The sequence below is a fragment of the Gallinula chloropus genome, assembly GCF_964237585.1.
Source record: "Gallinula chloropus genome assembly, chromosome: 2".
NCBI classification, from domain to species: Eukaryota; Metazoa; Chordata; class Aves; order Gruiformes; family Rallidae; genus Gallinula; species Gallinula chloropus.
The window spans coordinates 29,790,182-29,804,493 of record NC_140086.1 but is presented as its reverse complement, the minus strand read 5'-3'; the positions used below and the strand labels follow the sequence as shown (position 1 = coordinate 29,804,493).

General features: G+C 39.0%; 1 protein-coding gene across 1 annotated transcript; it reads right to left on the bottom strand.

The window, feature by feature from the left end:
* Window positions 1-3,532: 3,532 nt before the first annotated feature.
* Window positions 3,533-9,863, bottom strand: SLC7A13 (solute carrier family 7 member 13; the record flags this gene model as incomplete). Its single annotated transcript, XM_084260737.1, has 4 exons — window positions 3,533-3,778; window positions 4,609-4,973; window positions 6,543-6,674; window positions 9,140-9,863. The coding sequence occupies 4 exons, from the start codon at window positions 9,861-9,863 to the stop codon at window positions 3,533-3,535; spliced, it is 1,467 nt and encodes a 488-aa protein (XP_084116863.1).
* Between the last annotated feature and the right edge of the window lie 4,449 nt (window positions 9,864-14,312).

The window sequence follows — 14,312 nt, the reverse complement described above, 5'->3', positions numbered from 1 at the left end:
TAATGTTAATTCAGATCTGTTGTGTGAGTCCCTTCCCAAACAGCAGGTCATGTCATAAGAGAATTATTTTTCAGAAGACCTCTATCTTGCTCATGACCTGGGAATAACCGTTTGTGTGGAAGAAGATGCTAAATTTGAGGCAGCAAATCCTTCATTTTCTGTAGAAATTGAATTCAATGTAGTGAAAGAGGTGACATTTGCAGAAGGGTTGCTGGATTAAGGAATTTGAATATTGCCCATAAGAATTCAAACTTCTATATACCAAGGTCACACTAGAATCAATTAAACCAATTTTTTTAAAATCATTGATTCTGTTTTCCTCATTTTATAAACCCCATTTTAAATCCTCACAGTATGATTGGGTGGAATTTTAATATCTCATAGTTTTAATTTATCATTTAATTTAATATTTCCCAGACTGTATAATATCTTAGAGGAACTGCAGCTGCCCACAGTTAGTCAGAAGTTGAGTTATAAGTTACCTGCTCTTTGTCTAAACTAAAGATAATTTGTCCTTCTTTCCCTTTTTCACAATTCTTGGAACTTAATACCAGGAGACTATAAGCACTCTGAATGTATTATTATGAAGAATCAAGTCCAAGGTATCTAAGCTTAGAAATCCCACATTAGTGAACAAGTTCGGCCATACTTTATGTCAATCAAAAAGAAGTGGAAGAACTGAAATCTGTGTGTAGTGGCTGAATATCCATACAAGGTAAATTTGCAGTGATTCCTTTTCCTCCCCACCTCTTTGCCATGCTTCCTAAGGCAAAGAAACATTCATAGCTGGAACTGAATTGCCATCAGTGCTTCTCCATTGAGGTGCTTCATCTGAATGGAAGGATCTCAGGGAGCATCACAAAATGCATTTGTTGTGCAACCCATACATCAGCTTAATTCACCTTCCCCAAAACAGACACCACTGCTTCAGCTCATGAGACTAAAGAAAAATGCTCATGAAGTACTCCGATGCTGTCAAGAGGACATCACAGAAAAAGACTGTAAGAAATTAGTAATGTGTATCAAGAACAGCATCTAAGCAGAGACCGATAAATAAAGTGCAAGGTCACACATTGAGAAATTGTAATAGTAAATTTTCTGGGCACCATATATTTTAACAAATAAATGAGGCGAAGGTATATTGAAATAATACTTTATGATCTCACAGTCACAGGCCGTTGTAAGGTGCCTCCACAGAGAAGGCAGATTAGGTTTGCACGGACAGTTCTAATTCTGACCCGATTTTACTGTTCTTGTCTTTGCTGATTCTTTGGCAGTACTAATAAAATCTGGTGGGTGGGTGTGCCTGTTTGTATCCCCTTTACCAGTTTTATGTCAACAGAAAAATCAACTACTTTGTAGTATAAAAAGACACATAGATACAATCTATTTACATTTAATTGGGACTTTTGGATTAACTAATTTGTTGAAGGTAATAAACTTCTAAATTCAAGACTTCTATATTAACAGATGCCTGCTTCAATTATCCAAACATACCCTGACATACATATTCACTAGGTACTCAACTTGTCACAGAATTCAAGCATATGAACAAGCAGAAGTAGATCTACTGACAGGAAATTACACATCCATTTGAGGAGCACCCCCTCCATGCCTGTTTTTTCCTAACCACGTGGTTTTCAGCACAGTATTATCTTCCCATGCATTTGTTTTCTTCTTATGACTCCTGTTTTTATTTACTGATTAAAAGCCAGGTTTAAACCAGGACTTGATCAAGATCAGTTGAAAATCTGTGGCACTGCCAGGCACCAGAGCAGCATTTGCAAATCCCTGGTTGGTGTTCTAGTCACAGTAAAGTCCTTCCTTCTTTTTAATACTCACTAGAATTCAGTTCTTAAAATATTATTCCTATAAATTTTTTTTCTAGACTTGTGAGTTTTGGGGGTTGTTTTAATTTAAATGGCAAGAGAAATGTTTTTCCAATAGCAGTATTGAGCTATCTTGCTGTCAGCAGGATCTAGTCTCCAGCTCAGCTGTATTCACTCCTCACTTGCATGGACTTTTCTCACTACAGAATTTTAGGTGGTCTATTTTTACTTCAAGTTTTCATTCTGTGTCCATTGCCAGCTGTGCAAAAATTCACTTCCTTCACGTACTTGCTTTCCATTTGGGGGCTTGTTCTAGTGCAAAGCCGAATCCCCCTAAAACTTCAGCGCATTCCCAGCATTAGTGATGGGTAACCTATATTTTGGGTAGCTCTGTATAAGGTTTTTATCTTTCTGACCTCTAAATTTTTGGTACATCAGACAGCTGTATCTTCCAGGGAGGATTTTTTTCGTGCTACTGTGTTGCAATGTGATGCTCTATAAAACCATTTCTGTCACTGACACAACATCCAGCAACTCGAACATCCCTGTGTAAGAACGATGTCAGTCTGGAGCCATCTTCTGGTTGTGTTGCTGAGCCTTAGGGAGGCAGCTTTTGGGGAAAAAAAAAACAAAGCAAAACAAACCATACACTTTACACACTTAATTCTGTTGTAATCCTAAATTCAATAGCATAAATTCACACATCAATGATTTGAGTGTGTGATGTTTCTTGTGTACCCGTTCTTCAAGTTTAATTTTTCAGTGGACTTAATAAGGCCCATTTAACAAAACAAAAGACATGAAGTATTTACTGATCTTGCTTTCATAAACAAAAGAAAACCAGAGGGAAAGTCTTATTTATAACACCAAGAAGGAACTAAGGAACAAGGTAGTATTCATGCTGGCTAAGATTTAAAATATTTGTAAACTACTTTAGATATCTTGAGTTTTATCACTATAAGAAAGAGGATAGATAATGCTCACGGCTTTTTTTACGCTTAGAAAGATTCCACCCTGGATGCGTGTGTTGTTCTGAAATAGCTAGGGCACACCATGGATGGCTTTCTTAGGATTAAAAAAGGTCTCAATCAATTTTATGACATCCTTCAAAGGTTTTTATTAAAAACAAATTCAGACAAAAAAGGTAGCAGATGAACAGAAGTATAAAGCCTTTAAAACCAGCTACTACGAACTAAAATTAAGCTAGACAAGTTAGTCTGGAGACCAAAAGTATGTTATATAATGAATCTGATAACTATGCATTTACTCATTTATTTTATGACAATACTGATAATAAGAATTAGTGCTGTAATCTTATTTCTATTATTGCAAGTGTATATGTAACTTTAGCTCTGTCTTCAGGAGCAAGAAGGAACATTGTACAGGTTTTGCCAGTTTAAGAGAGATTCTTTGCACCTATTAGATATTTATGCATACACATCTACATATATGCATCTATACACATACACACACTTATTAACACATTAAGCTAATGTCTATACATACATACGCATATATGTATATATGCATATTTGTGCATGCATACACATACATATGAAGTATACGTGTATTCATCTATATACGTATATATATACACAACACCTGCATGCACATACATGCATGCCTATCTATCACACCTAACATTCTAAAATCGTTGAAATCCTCTGTTGGCTCTTAGTTGTACTGGGATTAAACATTTGCCACTATTCACATTTGCTCTCAGCAGACCCATCAGCAGGAGAAACTTCCAAAAGGAGCTGTAAGTGGCAAGTAATTTTATCAAAAAATGCAAAATGCAATTTATAATGTATAAAAGGCAGGTAAACAATAAGACTTCCCAGCATAAACAGGAAGGCATAAACATATTGCAAGTTTGGAGACCAGACTATAGGAGCTAGGACTAGGAAGAAGGACATTGCCACCATGACAAACGGAACTGGTAGAAACACCTGCAAGAGAAAGAAAAAACTGTTTCAGGAATTAAACTCATGAACTGTGATTTTACATATTATCCATAAAAGTAATAGTGTGTTCTTCGCCACACTGGAGTGCACATCACATGTTGCTGCAATCTCACCCAAGATGAGATAGATCTGACCTCAAGTTCCCTACAAGACAGACATTTTTTTCTAAAATACGTTTCCAGGCTCCTTCTATTGCAAGGGTGGGGAGATGGGTAGGCAGGCCCTGAACACTGTTCATTCACATACGATATCAGTGGCACCTAAAAGAAACTTAGGATTGGGTGCCTACAAAAAGCTTTGACAATGAACACTTTTAACCCATGTTTCTGACAGCTAGATCGAGATTAAATGAAACCTATCCCTAATGTCTGTGGTTGTATCAGGGAAGATGAGAGTAGATCAAGGTTTAACCATGAATGGCCGCTTTGGATCCCACACTGCTCCTGCTCCATACTGGTATAGTTTCCCACTTTACACTGTTAGCACATATTGTCCATTCTGCATATATGCACCCCTTGTTTTCAAGTGCAAGCTCTCTGGGGCAGATGCCATCTGGGTTTTTTTCCTTCTATAGTATGGAGAAAAGTTGTTGAATAAGGCTCTAAATATTGTGATTATGATTTGTATTTTTGTCTTGCACTTAGAATCATAGAATCATAGAATCACTGAGGTTGGATGCGACCTTTAAGATCGAGTCCAACCACAGCCTAATCCTGACTAGTCTACCTTTAGACCATGTGCTTGTTCCATAACTTTTGTGTGCTACCCAAACAAACAAAATCTGTAAAAATATTTTATAACTCAGTTCCATTTACTTTGTATGGTCGAGGAAGGTGAGGTTCCCGGTATCGAAGTACAATCAGGCTCGCACAAGTCAATCCAATCATAAGCCAGGCAGAAAATCCAAAGTAATTTGTTAATGTAATAAGGTCAGAGGGGATTATAAAAATGGATGCAATGGTGGTTGAAAAAATCATGGCTGGTGCTGGAGTACAGGTGTGGACATTAAGCATGGATATTAAAACAGGTAAATGTCCCGACTGGCTTCCAGCATAGCTCAGTCGACCTAGTGTGAACATGCTGCTGTTGAGGGCACCAAATATGGAGACAGCAACAGAGAGAGGAATGATCCAGGCAACAGATGGGATCACTCGATCAGCCCAGGTAACTGCCACAGCAACTGCAAGAAAGCAAAGCATTAGTGTTGTGTAGGTACCATATTCTGAATTACTGACTGACTTAACAGAAATGAAACTTTAACTACCTCCAACACCTGGGTTGGTTTGTTACAGTAGCCAAATGTGAGGGTATTTAATTCAGGACCTAAAAATTGGGGGTGGGAGGAGCAGTGGGAATGACAGGCAGAGCAAGGCAAGTAAGCCTGCTGGAGCCAATACCAGAGCAGTGGGCTGCCCGATGGGAGAAGGCTGCTTCTCATTGCCATGAATCACATATATACCGGTGTGAGCAAGGCCACGGGAGGAAAAAGGGACACACTAGTCTCCAGTGTGACCACAGTGGTGACACGATCTGCTCTTTGAGGAAACTGCCAACATGAGCATATATACGTGCAGAAGTGGGTCAATGAGTGTGTTATTAGTGAGGTTTTGCTTTGGATGGAGCTAGGAAAGATTAATTCTGAACTTGGAAATTAGCTGTAGACTGTAATGTAGCAAGGAGTAGTGTTTAGTGGGTCTACAACTAACCACCATGAGTAACATAGGTCTTGCTGTGATTTGCACAGCATAGGAAGTTACTAGAGTAGAGGAAAACAAACCCCAAAAATATGCAGTGTAGCAAACAAACAGGAAGTGCAGCAATGCTTAACAATGTTTAAACCAAAACTATCATTTTAAGGCTATCTCCTCAGCTCACATAGATAAGCACAGCTCCCCCTGCACATTTGGAGCTTTGGGCAGCTGCTCTTCATGGATACTCCGGTATTCACTGCCTTTTTTATTGTAGGATGGATACACAAATGCACACATCTGTCCCAGCTGACAGCCTGGCAACAGGTGAGCAGTAATACAGCTATGCAGCTCCAATTTATCTTATTGAGCTGCTCTGACAAGGAAAAAAAAACAGTCCATCCAAATGAGGTATGTATTTCATCACTCCTGGTGGCAAGCTCTGACACCTCAGCCTCATTACAATGTTTAAAAGGTACTGTTTGGACAATCAAGGAGAAATACATTTCCTCTTGGACCTTTTAATGGGCAACTAATTGGTGTGTGGTATCCTTACATACACTGGACTTTTGCATAGGATCACTAAGGAGTCATGAATAAACCCACACCACCCAAATGACCACATTTTTGTGTCCATAGCCTTTTCTGTATAATTTATCATGGTAGACCTGTCCACCTCCTAAACAGGATTGGCTTTATCCTGATGCACCATAAGGTAGGGAAGGAAGGAGGAGAAGGGATTAAAATCACAGAAATCACAGGCCTCAGTATTCAACAGACACCTAAACTCTATCTGATTTTACAGGTTTTAATACACTTCTGATTCCTTTTTACACAGTGCAAGTATGAAACATTTTCAACACCTAATAACATTGGTCTGCATTCAGTCCAACCTGTGCCATACAGTAAAATTAAACAAGAATTCTCTGTTAAAGCTTAGAATAAAACCCAAACTTGCTGACCATGAAGTCAGACAAGAGGTAACTCAGTAAAGTGACTTCAGATGGAGATGCTAATGGACCACAACTTTGTAATTAAAAAAAAAAAAAAAAAATCCATACCTGAAGAGACAATTTCCTTAGGTGTGAGGACAGTCAGATATGAGATGTTCACCAGTAAATAAAAAACTATTACTGCAGGAACAGCAGTCATCACAGTTAAGGGGATATTTCTGCTAGGGTTTTTCATCTCTTCTGAAAAATACAATTCAAGAAGACCAATAAAGCAAGCAGTGTAACTTCTGCAAATGGTCCAGTAACAAATCTGCATAGAACTTACAAGTCTGACACCAAAGTTCTGTCACAACCCTTAACCACAGCTGCCAAGCCACATTGCTTGTGAGATCCTACAGTGGCTCTGAACTAGTTTATTACTAAAGAACCCTAAACAATGCTATTTTTCCCTTATTTAGCCATTTTTTATGATTTTAGAAGGAAGGAAAGATGGAGTTCTGATAGAATGATTAAAAAAATGACCAATGGACCGATAACTTCGATCTGATTCAACACATATTTGACTCACATTAGAAAATTGATTTGGTAATTAATTTTCAAGTAGCCATGCTTTTAAATCATGATATTAAATGTGAGAGTGTAAACTCAGATTATTAATTATTACATCACCTCATGAGTTCTGATCTGAAACTTGATGAGTTTACTTTCCTAGTCCTGAACAAAACCTTTCTCTTTGCCCGTATATCAGGAAATACAGAAGAAGTAACAGGGGTGTGAAGGTATTGATGGAAGAGCAGTAATGAAGTGCCTTTTAAAGGGGGCTATTCCCAGCTGGATTCTGCTGCTGATTGTCTTTTCCAGGGCAAAGCTGGCAGCCGGAAACTGTCTTGTACTAAGCCTGACAGACTAAAACTACTCACACCAAGTAAGAAAAATACTCCAAACTTTTCAGCTGAATAACCAAGGCACTTCTGTGCATTCCTGATCTTGTGATAGTCCCAGAAAAAGACGGTTTTCAAAATCCTAATAATTCTCCCACTTTTCAGTCAAAAAGGGTCTTTTTCATCTCTTTCACTCCTTTAATTCCTTCCCACTGACTCCCTCTCCCCTTCTCCACTTCCCTCAAAATTTACCAAAGGCTTCCTCAGTACTACCAACCAGTAACTCACAAGGGAGAAGTGAAAAGTTTTATGTGGAGTTTATACTTTTTCTAGGAGATAGAAATCCTAGAAATTTTTATCCGTCATATATAATTTCTGTCTCCTGCCCAGAACATCTGGTTTGAGTCTGCCCTGGTGCCAGCCGTAGTGCACAGAGAGCCAGAGGGACTGAGTAAGCACAATAATGAAATTCAGATATGGACTATCAAAGAATTTGGGATTTATTTCAAATGGAAGAAATACATTTGGCAATTTTGAGACCAGAATGGCACCAAAACTTCCAATTTAAATTTGTCTTTCCATTTATTTCACTGCTTGCTACAGTCCTGCTGTCTGGTTGGCACATGATGCTCTAGCTGAAGCTCACAGGAATGAAGTTATTGTTGAAGAATAGGAAATTCAGTTCAGAAGAGATTGATTCCATAGGTTGCGTCTGTTTTAACAGCTGTGCTGCCCTATGTATGGTATTTATTACTACTGCTAACTGATCAGAAAATAAATTAATATTTTACCAATACATTTGTATATTTTCTTGGGCTCACAAAGCTAAATGCTTGCCTTGAAGGAAAACCTAAGATTTTAAAATTATATTTTGCTGATTCATGTCCCTTTTTATTACAGCATGTTGTTAGTGCTGGAATAGCTGGAATAGCTGGACTGTAATTCTAACAGTCATCTTTTTAAACATTAACCAAATTTTCACACTGCTCTCAGTACTGAACTTTGTGTTATCCATTTCACACATTCAGTTTATTTAACGTTTTACATGTGATAGAGGTCAAACAGGGCTAAAAACAACATCCATTTGCTTACAACTTAATTCTATAAATCTCATACTATCAACCACTATTCATTTAACTCACAACATGCATAACTAACATTATAAATATTATGTCTGCAGCTTTCATGGAAATCTGCTCTATTTATTACTGCCCTATCTATTACTGCCACATGTATCATCAGATACAGAACAGGGTTAAGTAAATGGATATTCAACAAGGTTTGGAATGTTTAAAAATGAGCACAAATGATATAACATGATTTATGACACTTTTCTTAGACTTTTCTTCACCTTCTGTGCAAAACTCGATTTTCCCAAGGATGTCATTACTGACCATCCTATATATCCCATAAAATTACTATATATTTTAAGACAATTCTAAGCTAATTTTTTCCATGTACAGAACAGCTGCATAACTGCAGAGAAGGTACAGATATTTGAATACAAATTATCTTTTTGATTTGGTTTCTAAAAATACACTGACAGTGACACTAGGAAAGAGAAAGTGCAACCTTGTAAGGTATAAAAAACCTGTTTATGCATGAGATTTTAAATGAACTATTTTGTTTTCTCTTGTACTCCTTTGGAAATGTCAGTCTGATGCCTGGAGACTGCACAAGAAGCGAGAAACTTCCCTAGAGAGGAACACCACCTCTTCTACCAGCCCAAACAAACACAGGACTTGCATAAAACTTGAGAGATGCTAAGGTCTTCAGGAAGAGAGCTGTTCTGCTAAGAACAAAATGTAAAGAGGGGTGAGATACCTGCCATGTAATTGAGGGACCACCAACCACCGTATGCATACAGTCCTTGGAAGAAGGCTTCGGCAATCTGTGATGCGTTGGGGATCTCTGAGCTGAACGCATCCTCAAACCTGGCCAGGTTCTCCTTTCTCCCACCAGCAAGGAGAACTATGCCACCGACAGCAATTACAGACAAGGCCATCATCTTCAGCAGAGTGAACACTGTCTGCACCCAGGCAGACATTTTGACGCTGCGGCCATTCAAAATCCCCAGGGACCAGAGAACAGCCAAGGCCAAGCATTTCTTCAGTGCTTCTGGCGCAGGGCAAATACCATAGAAGGGCTGGGTGGCGTATTCAGCAAACAGCAAGGCTCGAGCAGCGTTAGATGCTGGCTTGGTAAATGTTGATGTCCAGATAAAGACAAAGGCAGGTAGGGATCCAAGGCCTCTTTTAATGTGGCTATACTCTCCTCCGGAGAAGGGCAGAGCGGTACCCAGCTCTGCATAGCAGAGGGAACCCATCAGAGAAACCAGTCCAGATGCAGTCCAGATTGTTAGTGCAACGCCAACATTGAGTAAGGAATGCTTTAGCACCCCCGTGGGAGACACGAAGATTCCTGCCCCAACAATCGAGCCTATAATAAAACTTACCCCATCGAAATAACCTATGTTTCTTTTGAGTTGCATCTTGGTATTTTCTTTTCTTTTGACATCTCTGGGATCGATGCTCTTTCCTTTCTCCATTTTTTTCTTTTTTTTTTTTTCTTTTTTTTTCCCTCCACAGAAGATTATATGATTTCAGAGGCCAGGTTACATGTATTTCCCTCTCTACTTTGTGGTTACCAGACTGTCACAACCCTACTTGCTAGTGAAATGTTATGTGAGGCCTGGCTTAATCATTCAGAAAGGAGAGCATACTTTGGGTTTTGATGTCTTGTGTGTGAAGATGATTAACCAAGTACTTCAAGAAATGCTGGCAAATCATGTACATGCTGGTTTAATATATACTTCAGAAATTATTAAGGTCTGGGGATTTTTTTTTAAAGGCATAACAAAAAATGCACAATAAATGCCATTTTTTTGGCTGGTATTCATCAACAAACTTCAATTCTTTTTGATGCATGTCAACAAGTCAGTGGGATAGATAAATGTGACCTCTGCACCACACACAGGGAAAGGTATGGCAGCATGAAGCAAGAAATCAGCCCTTCTCATGTTACTGACAGTCACAGAGGCATCAGTTGAACAGCATGATGCTATTTTTCCATTATCGATACATAAACCAGACAGTGATCACCAGCAAACACCAGTACATTTTGCCAAATCCCCATCAGTCACTGGGTATAGTGGAGCTTGTTTATCCTTCCTTTACTCGTTAAACACTGACATAGAAAGAAAATTACCAGTTTATTCTGAGCTTATTTCTCTTGAGCACTCATTGCTATAGTATTGCTATAGTAGCACACAAACACTTCCTAAGCAGGTATTAATCTTTGGACACTGCTGCAAGGGACAGGGGCCGTATCATCCTTCTCACTGTCTGTACGGGGCTGTGGAACAGAAAGACAAAAAGTTCCCACCACTTTGGTGTCTGTCTTTTAAGGTGTGGCCACTGTTTTTTCTTCTTACTTAACACTGTGGTACACTATAGAATCAGAGAATCACAAGGTTGGAAAAGACCTTTGGAGATCATCAAGTCCAACCATTCCCATCCTAAGCTAAACCACATCCTTAAGTACCTCATCTACCCTGTTTTTGAACACATCCAGGGAAGGTGACTCAACCACTTCCCTGGGCAGCCTGTTCCAGGCCCTGACAGCTCTTTCAGTAAAATTTTTTTTTTCTAATGTCCAATCTAAACCTGGCCTGGCACAGCTTCATGCCATTTCCCCTTGTTCTACCTTCTGTTACTCAGGTGAAGAGACCACCTCTCTACAACCTCTCTTCAGGTAGTTGTAAGTGGTGATAAGGTCAAAATAATTTTCAAAATCTGGAAAAGCAGCTTCTCTTCAATCAGATGCAGATATACCACCATCGTAGACATCTGCCCCAACAAAAACTTACTCTTTTAAAAAGAGGAAAATGGGCAGAAAGTGGGAAACTAACTCAAAAGTACGTTCAGCATATACCTTAATGGTTGTTAGGACGCCAATATAGTGGCTGCAAAGTTCTTAATTTTGCCATTCAAGTTGTGGAACCAGTTTTGTCCCAAAGGTCAAAGCTCAGTAACACAGCAAACAAAATTCACGGCTTTTACAGGGCCTGTCTTGAAAGACACATGTGTTCTGATCGGTCCTGAACAGCTGGATTTTCACTGAAAAAAAAAAAAAAAGTCTTAAAAATTAGGTTTCTGTAATATGCCATCACATAAAAAACTGCATTTTAACTAGCCATTTGCACAGACTGTTATTTTTTAATTTTATCTATGACTTGGTTAAAGTCAGTGTCCATCACTACACAGACACTATGCTGCACAGTCAGTGACAGAATCCACTGCTCCAGAAAATCATCTAACCATAACACAATTCTTCCATCTTCTGAAATCACTCAGCACTCACTACATACCTTCACCTCCAAAAAACTTCAAGTCCTACAGACGACAAAATCTTTAGTTATATGTGAAGCATTTATAAAATATTACATGCATTTCAAATTGCATTTAGAATCACAGAATCATAGAATGTGTAAGGTTGGAAGGGACCTTTGAAGGTCATCTAGTGCAACCACCGTGCAGTAAGCAGGGGCTTCTTCAGTAGATCAGGTCACTGGGAGATCTGAGCCTGGCCTTGAATGTCTCCAGGGATGGGGCCTCCACTACCTCCCCAGGCAACCTGTTCCAGTGATCCACCACCCTCATATTGAAGACCTTTTTTCTAACATCCAACCTAAATCTGCTCTTTTCTAGTTTAAAACCATTGGCCCTTGTCCTACTGTTATATGCCCTTGTAATCAGTTCTTCCCCAGCTTTCCTGTAGGCATCTTTCAGGTACTGGAAGGCCATTATAGGGTTCCTCCCCCAAGAGCCTTCTCTTCTCCAAGCTGAACAAGTCCAATTCTCTCACCCTGTCTTCACAGAAGAGGTGCTCCAGCCCTTTGATCGTTTTTGTGGCCCTCCTCTGGACACGTTCCAACAGGTCCATGTCCTTCTTGTCTTGAGGGCTCCAAAGCTGGACACAGTATTCCAGGAGAGCAGAGCAGAGGGGCAGAATCACCTCTTTCAATCTGCCAGATACAATTCTTTTGATACAGCCCAGGATCTTTTGATATCCATCAGTCTTCCAACTCTTTATTTTGGGTGTTCTGCCATGTGTGGTTGGATTTCAATTATTATTTTTAAAACAAATAAATATTACTAAATGGTGCAGATGCAACTGATTTCATTTTGCTGTTCCTCCTAAAGTATGTTTATTTCTAGTATAATAGAGGCATTTCCAAAATCTCCCAAGTAGCACATTAACAAGGATTTTTTACTTGTCACAAAGCTGCCTGATTTCAGAAAACCCTACTGAGATCAGTACTTTCTTGTCTGTGCTTTCTACCTACCTCAGATAAATGTTTCTAGACTTCAAGTGCAATACTTTTGAGATTCATGCAAGGTATGCTTCTCATTTTGGTATGTTGTTGGCAGAGTAGGAGGAGGTAAGTGAGAGCAGAGATGATGACAACATTCTTACCAGCCCAAGAAAACCTGACGTTCTGGAAGCAGTACACTAACATTAGCGTCACCAGGGTAGAACTCAGTAAAACAGAGGCTGGTTACACTGCAACAGGTGACTTTCCACCAAAGTGCTGTCTTTTTCTCTAACACGTCCAACTTCCCCCCCCCCCCCACCAGCTGAGAGGATAAATCACCAGTCTATAAGATTACCTCAAGGTATAACATGTCAGTGCCTCACATACAACTATGTCCTCAATACCTGGCCACATTCACTTTGACATTATCCAGAGACTCAACTGCTGAATATAGGCAAAGATAAATGATTAAAGTAACTTAGATACCTTTGTAAGGCAAGCCTAAGATTCCCCTGATATGTGGAAGACTGGATGATTCTATCATCATCGAAATAAAATGATACAATCCCCCTGTTGCAATTTTTATAGTCAACAGGGAATGACATTTCTTTTGAGTGCCAACTACTGAGTTCTTTTTGACGGTAAAAGCAGGTCAAGAGAGTGCTATGTGACAGCTCCAGTTCAAAGCTGAAGCTTCAGATAAACATTTCTAGTTCCCCTAGCATTTAGGATTTTCCCTTTTAATTTTCTGAATTTAAAAATTATTTTAGCCTCCAATGTCAAGTGTTTCATTGTGATTATTGAATGCTTGTCATGGCTGATACCTTCAGTCACTGTAGTTTCCTTAGATAGAAGAGAAAAAAACAATACAGAAAAGTAATGGGAAAATATAGTTGTTGGCTGAAATGGATGTTATCTCCTAATTGTAATTACCTGAATTTCAATGTACTTGGATACAGACTCTTCATTTCAAGCTTGTAAAAATTTCCTGTGTGTAGTCACAAGGTCTTTTCTATGATCCACTCACTGGTTAGATGGACTAAAAAGCAGCCTATCTGCCTAAACAATGTCAGATTTTAAAATACTGGTTTAGTACCCTTCCAATTAACTACACAGTGTTTCAAGCATGGTATTGACTTGACTCTGCATCATCCCAAAGCCTTTAACAGGAGAAGATACAGCAAAAATTGGAACATAATTTGTCTTCAGTGTTTCAATAAACATTCTTCTATGTGTTCTATAGAGAAGCTGGTTGCTGCTGACGTTCAACATGGATAAAGGAGCAGAGGAAGTATGCAAAATCTGAAGAGAGCCTCTAGAAAAAAAGCCACAGTTAATATTCCTTGGCATATGTCAAGGGACAAGAATGTATTTAATATTACTGATAAATTTTATTTATAACCCTTCTTCTTTTCCTCCTCTTCTTTAGCTCAACTTTTGTGGAGAATATGACATTTCAAAGTAATTTTGATGGTCTTGCCTTCTGAAAGGAGCCCAATAGCTAGTCAAGGATTTCCATAACTCCCATTAGATTGAAGCCAGTTTACCACCTGCCACACTGGACCTCATGATACATTCACAAACTTTCATTTTGAAAATTGGTCTGCACATAGTGGCACATGACCATCTACTGCCTTGGCAATACCCTTCCTTCCTGATACTTCGACAAACTTACTGCAC